Source organism: Corylus avellana, chromosome 2 (assembly GCF_965113065.1).
Source record: "Corylus avellana chromosome 2, dhCorAvel1.hap1.2, whole genome shotgun sequence".
Taxonomy (NCBI): Eukaryota; Viridiplantae; Streptophyta; class Magnoliopsida; order Fagales; family Betulaceae; genus Corylus; species Corylus avellana.
This window is the reverse complement of record NC_142491.1, coordinates 13,973,751-13,980,536: the sequence shown is the minus strand read 5'-3', so window position 1 is coordinate 13,980,536 and position 6,786 is coordinate 13,973,751. Positions and strand designations below refer to the sequence as shown.

The 6,786-nt window shown below is 38.6% G+C and overlaps 1 protein-coding gene across 2 annotated transcripts; it reads left to right on the top strand.

Annotated features, from left to right (window-relative positions):
* Positions 1 to 6,786, top strand: LOC132189274 (protein GAMETE CELL DEFECTIVE 1, mitochondrial). 2 transcript variants are annotated; one of them, XM_059603942.2, is made up of 6 exons: positions 1 to 73; positions 157 to 283; positions 521 to 581; positions 2,051 to 2,786; positions 5,059 to 5,248; positions 6,256 to 6,786. In XM_059603942.2, exons 4-6 carry the CDS (start codon positions 2,107 to 2,109, stop codon positions 6,472 to 6,474), a joined length of 1,089 nt encoding a protein of 362 aa, XP_059459925.2. In that variant the 5' UTR covers positions 1 to 73; positions 157 to 283; positions 521 to 581; positions 2,051 to 2,106; the 3' UTR covers positions 6,475 to 6,786. The 2 variants fall into 2 exon arrangements, with proteins under 2 accessions (XP_059459925.2, XP_059459933.2); XM_059603950.2 differs by having other exon boundaries at positions 7 to 283; positions 2,072 to 2,786.

Genomic DNA, 6,786 nt, shown 5'->3' with positions numbered 1-6,786 from the left:
TCACGAGTCACGAGTCACGCTTCCCTCTCCGTCAGCCTCACTCTGCGCCGCGAGCCGCGAGGCCGTGCTTAAAGTTGGCTGATTTTGGCTGATTTTGATTTTGGTATATATTGTTTATCGAGGTATATATAACATTGGCTGATTTTGATCTGATAGAGTAGGCTGGAGGGTGTGCGGTGGTGGACGGAGGCTTCGCTACGCAGCTTGAGAGACACGGTGCTGCCATCAACGACCCTCTCTGGAGCGCTCTCTGTCTCATCAAAGCCCTGTTCTCATCCAGCGGGTATCTCTTTATCCTCCTCTCTCTCTCTCTCTCTCTGCCATTTTTGTGGGTTGTTGAAATGTGTTTTGACCAAGTCAAGCAAGGTAAGTTAGTAACTTGATTTTGATTTTGATTTTGGTCTCTCTTGTCTTCATCTCACGATTCTCACCTCGTCTCTGTCTCTGTATATTTTTTTGGTTGATTTGGGTTGGGTTGGATTTTGGGGAGTGCTAATCTCATTCTCTGTCTCTGTTTCAGGTTTAGTGGTGACCTCATATCGTCTCTGTCTCTCTTGTTTTCTTGCTGCAAGCCAAGCAAGGTAAGTTACATTTGATTTTGGTTTTAAACTTAATTGGTATATATGGCTGTTGATTTTGATTTTGGTGTATTATTGCTGATTTTGGTATTCTGATTTTATAAACGGGTTCTTAGATTGATTTGTTTGGAGTTGTATTGATTGGTTTGTTCATGAATGTGAAGAAATTTTACTGATTCGAGTATTTGATTTTTGTTTTAAACTTAATTGGGATTTATGGCTGTTGATTTTGGTTTTGGTGTATTATTGCTGATTTTGTGTTTTACTTATAGCTTGAGGGGTAGCTTTTCGCTTGATTTTGTCAACCAACCCTACAGTGTAATTTTATGATTTTGATACCCAAAAAATTGGTTGTAACTATTATCTCCATTACCAAGCACCCCTGCTTATATTGAAAGTAGTTCCCTTCTTTAACATGATAGTATTAGCTTATTATATCCTTGACTTGTATATGTTGGTTGAGACGGAAAACCCTAGCAGAGGAAAGCACTTGTTGGAATAATCAGAATGGGAGAGCAATTGAGCTTCCCACTTTATCTAAAGCAAAAGCGCTGGAGAGTAATAAGGGTTAGGGTTTAGGGTTTTGTTTCGTATCTGCGAGCTACGGCTATGGCGGCAATGGGTTAAGAGTCTGAAGACTTCAGAGAGTGATGCTGAGGTTTTTCTTGTGGGTCTTTTATGTAAATACCCTATTCTTTTGATATTTCATATATGGCCTCTTTTTTTCTTTTTCTTTTTTGCTTTTGGTACAATAGACAATAGTACTTTTCACTAATACTTTTTTTCTTTAAGGTAATGTTTTGGGTTTCCTCTATCTAAATACTTGATTCATTTGTATAAATGATGGGATGAGTAATAGAATGGAAGTTGATAATGCCCATTTAAAAGGCCCAACTTGGGGACAGGAAAGTCTTGGCCGAGACCCACAATTTTGGATATTGATGGGGGTTTCCTTCGGTTCAAACCCCATGTAAACGGATTCAAGTTTGGGTATATGGTGGTTTTGCTTATCATTGGGTTGTGTTTGATGATTTCTTTTAACAATTTCATTTTTGTTGAGTTAGGTTTCTTAGCTACCATATAGATAGATATCAAAGCACCCTTATATATATATAATTTTTTTTTCTTCTTATTTTATTTTTTTCATCTTAGTTTTGTGCATGTGTGCATAGCTGTTGATGTTTGTGCGAGTATATCTGTTGGTGTGGTTGTATTGCAGCCTCTATATTTTGCTAAGTATAGGTTATTATGGTTTCAGTGTTTTTTGTGGTTGCATTAGATAACGATTCCACTTCTGGGGGAATTGCTGCAACAATGATATATATATATAATTTTTTTTTTTCTTATTAATTTTTTTTCATCTTAGTTTTGTGCATGTGTGCATAGCTGTTGATGTTCGTGCGAGTATATCTGTTGGTGTGGTTGTATTGCAGCCTCTATATTTTGCTAAGTATAGGTTTTTATGGTTTCAGTGTTTTTTGTGGTTGCGGTAGATAACGATTCCACTTCTGGGGGAATTGCTGCAACAATGCAAAATCTGCACCGTATTATATCCCGTTTCTCTTCCACTTCACTAGGCTCAAGCACCACTACGGCCAGAGTTTTGGCAGACAGAACCAAAACCAAGTTGAGTGACACTATCAACCCGAGAGGATTTTCAGCAAAATCTAGTGAAAATGATGGTAAAGATGAGTGGGACAAGACTCTGGCAGGATCATTTGGTGATGCAACATCGGGTGATTTGGGGTGGGATTCTGTGTCTTCTTGGTCGACTGGATTGACCAAGGAGCATTTTGATGGTGAAGCCCCCCCTCCTGCTGGAGGAGATGCATCGCATTCTTCGGTTATCTCTGTAATGCAAGAGATTGATGATAAGGTGAGAGAATTGGAGGCAGAGAATCGCAAAAGCAAGGCATATGTAGATGGATGGGGTGAGAGGATGCGGGAGATGAGTGTGCTCCTGAAGCAAGTAAGAGAGCCTGGTGCGAGAGGGTCTTATCTCAAGGACTCGGAGAAGGCCGAGATGTATCGCTTGCACAAGCAGGACCCTGAGGTTTACACGGTTGAGAGGCTAGCCAAGGATTATAGGATTATGAGGCAGAGAGTGCATGCCATTCTTTGGTTGAAGGAGCTTGAGGAGGAAGAGGAGAAAAAGCTTGGGCATCCTTTGGATGATTCTGTTGAGCTTTTGCTTGATACCTGTCCTGAGTAAGTTATTACTTCTGAGCATTGCTTAGTTTACATTTAAGTGGTTCTTTGTTATTATGATTATTTGAATGCTATGAGAATTGGTACCTATTGATACTACATGTGGTTATTCTATGATATACACTGATTATGTGCTTGTTTGTAAGCAACTTGGCTACAAGATTAGTTGTCAATATCAGTGAGATATGTATCAAAAAAATGTGTTCTTGTATAGCCAACTACTGCTTGCTTATTTCAAGTTGTGATTTTTACTTAGAAAATGCCAGACTATTAATGGCTCGAATATCGTGCTTCTACAGCATGCTTGACACATCATTTTTACGTATGCATTTATTATTTTAGGATGTTTGTTGGTGTTGAGTGGAATTATGGTTGTCTTCAGGCATCCCATGTTTAGTCAGCCAACTGCTAATCCAGCCTGCATATCCACCAATAGAGACACTCTGGTTGAGCCCTCTAAAGTAGCTAGCCTTGATTCAGCTTAACCACTCCTAGTTGGCCATTAAGCTATAGTTGATTTTGTTCTAGATATATACTTCTCCACTATGAAAATCAGTAACCTTCGCTTGAATAAGCAAGCCACTACACAGTTGAGCAATTTCTATTGCTTCCATTTGGTAGATATGAGTGTTTTCTTGGTATGGGTAACTTTCTTCTCCACTCTCCCACTCAATTTATCTACTTATTCTTGTGATGCATTTTAATCTTATTTATGCAAAGGCAGAAGTGTCGCCATCCATAATTCTGGAAATTTTTTTTTTTAACTAAAGCTTAGTAGTTGCTGAATAAATTAAGATGTTTGATAAGATATTTTCAGTTATTATGCTTCACTCAGAGCAGGGTTTTTAGGGATCAAGGGAAGATAGCAGGCTAGGGACAGCTTCCTTTACACTGGAAAGTTATGTTCTAATGTACCACTTTATGAGTTGCTCCTTTTTGGGATATTGGATATTCAGATATTGAATGCAATCTGATAGACTCTAGTTTGTTGTGGATGAAGAATCTGTAAAGAAAGAAAAGAAGGGAGGAAAAGTTAAGCAAGGAGGAAGGAACAGGTTATTCTACCAATGGAATCTGACTTTTTTCAAATTTCTTCCGCTTCTTACTGTAGATATAAAACCATGAATCAAAATACTAGGTTTTGGTTCTAATAAATACCCTGCATCATACAAAGAGGTAGATATTTATGGACATCATATGGCATATAGAATGACCTAGAGATACTTAACAAAGTAGTAGATGCAAATCACTGTGAATCTAATTTTAAATGGAAAAATATCTTTAAAAAGGGATTTCCTAATATTTGGCTTATCAACATTAGTTATTCTATTGTCACAGAAACTTACCAAACATGGTAATATGAATTGCCTGCTTGTCCACATTGAGTTTGAATGTGTAAAGCATTGGCAGTTAGAGGGACATGCATCACATGTCCAGGAAAAATTTAGGTCATTAGTGATGTAATGCCCTTTCTCTCATTTTCATGTCCATGAAAGTGTAGATGAAATCTTTCATGAGCTAAAAAATTTCTTTTTTTTTGCCCTAGAATTGGATTTACTATTAAAATGGGAAACATCTGGTGCACATCAGAATGGTGATAATAATTGGGTGGTTCTTGTGGTGGGGGTCATTTTGGATTAGCAGTTGGGTGATGCTAAATGTGGTGGTAGGAGTTATTGGTAAATTGATAGAGTAGTGCTACTAGCGGTTGTGATGGCATCAGGTTTTGAATGTGAAATTTTTTTGTATGCTTTGGTGGTGGTAGTGCAGGAAAGTAATTCTACTCCTGGTTGGTAATCCAGATCTTGAAATTGTAGTAACCAAACTTTGAGTGAGAGGCACAGAAGGACTGAGGACATTTTAAAATTACTTCAAGGTTCATAGTGCTGCTACGAGTCTATAGCATGTGTACATGTATACATGCCTTTATCGTAAGTACTTGGGCAAGCATAGACATCACACACACACACTTTTAAGGTTTTTGTTTTATGGATGTATACATGAATGACAGTTTTGAGACGGTCAATTGTTCATCATCACCACTAATAAGCCTCAGCTTAGCAGTGAAAAGCTGATTTAGTCTCTTATAGAAGAAACTTAATTTCATATAATACTCATCTCCCTTATTCAATTTTCCCTTTCTACTTAGATGTTTCATTTTGTATACCTCCAGTGTACCAATGGGTGCCCTATGCTTTTAATGAGATTGGATTATTACTTATATATATATATATATATATATATATAATATTCATCTCCTTTCATCTTGCAGATTCTTTAATTCCCATGACAGGGAATTCCATGTGGCTTCCCTTCCTTACAAACCTGACTTCAAAGTTATGCCCGAGGGTTGGGATGGTACCACCAGAGATCTGGATGAAGTCCATTATGAGATCTCCCAGAAAGAAGATGAAATGCTTTATCAAGAATTCGTCCAGAGGATGAACTTCAACAAAAAGAAAGTAAGTTCTGTGTGCTCGGTCTTTTCCCTGGAAAATAAAATGTGAAAAATAAATGTATACCATCAAGAGCCTGTTTTATATTATTAGGTTTGTTGTTTTATTGTTGAATATTATTTACTATTTACTATTATTTTTGTTGTTATTAGCTTGCTGCTCTCTATTCTTTGATTCAATTTGTTAAATGATTGCCCTTCAAGGACAAAAGAGCTCATTCATTTTTTGAGTCATCCCCCTAATGCTCTCTCTCTCTCTCTCTCTCTCTCTCTCTCTCTCACACACACACACACACACAGATAATTGTTGTCTTAATTAGAGGAAGTCCGTTTTGTATTTGATGGTTGAGATGAAGGATATAGATGTAGGGGTTATATAATCGTGGCTCCTATTTCAGTATTTGAGACTGTAGGTGGTGGTGGCACAGAAGCTGAGGGTTAGCTTAGCTGGTGATCTTAGACCGATTTCTCAGCAAATTAGGTGACTAAAGTTGAGTGGACCGTGGCCTTGTGCATTAGAGTGTGTAGCCATTGATTAATTGGTTGCCTTTAGACGAACTCACTCACTTCCTGCCTGCTATTAGAAGGCACTATCAAAATTGAATAACTAATTGTCTGATAGTAGGAAATGAAGTTTATTGCGCAGATAAAAGTAATTGAATGTGTCAAGTTGAAGGGTAATGAGATGTAAAGGTCGAAGATGAGAGGTCAGAAGATGACTACGGGTAGGAATGAGTTTGGGACCTCTTGGATAAATCTTTCTAGCTTGTCCACTGAGTCCCAAGCACTGGGCGGCAGTTAGGGGAGAGAGAGGCACATTAAGCAACTAGGGAATCCACCAATATTTTTTCATTGAAGGGCTACAATGCTGCTTTACATGCGGAAACTAATGAATGGAGCACAAATAGTGTGCCTTTGTTTAGTCTCTTTGCAGGTCCCCCATGGTTTTTGCTTCCCAATTTTTGTCTTCTGCAACATACTGCAGATCCCTGATTTTATTTCACTTGCATACAGATGGCAGGAGAGGTGAAATGCCACAAGTATAGCCGGCGCCGTCCATCGGAGGGTTGGAATTTCACGGTTGAGAAAATGGGTCCGCGAGGGAAGCGAGGAGGTGGTGGTGGATGGAAGTTTGTCAGCTTGCCTGATGGTTCTAGCCGACCTCTGAATGAAATGGAAAAAATGTACGTGAAGCGAGAGACCCCCCGCCGCCGACGCAAGATACTCCCCTGATGACCATGTCTCTGTTCTCAAATCTTGTCATCAAGGATTTTTGTAGTTTGTGTATCTGATAATTGGGATTCTGAGGTGGTGTTGACCACAAATTTCATGTTTTCCCCTGCCATCAGCGCAATCCTTCATTTTGCTTGGGAGTATGATTATGTTACTTTGGTGGTAGAACTTGTTAGGGGCTCAACCTTTTTTGTACAAAGTTGCTATATGAGCAATGCTTTTTTCTTGCCTCTTATCTAGTCTAGGCTTGAGGAAACTTAAATTCATGCGAATGTTGATGCAGCTTTAATTAACAGCTTTCATAAGCTTTTA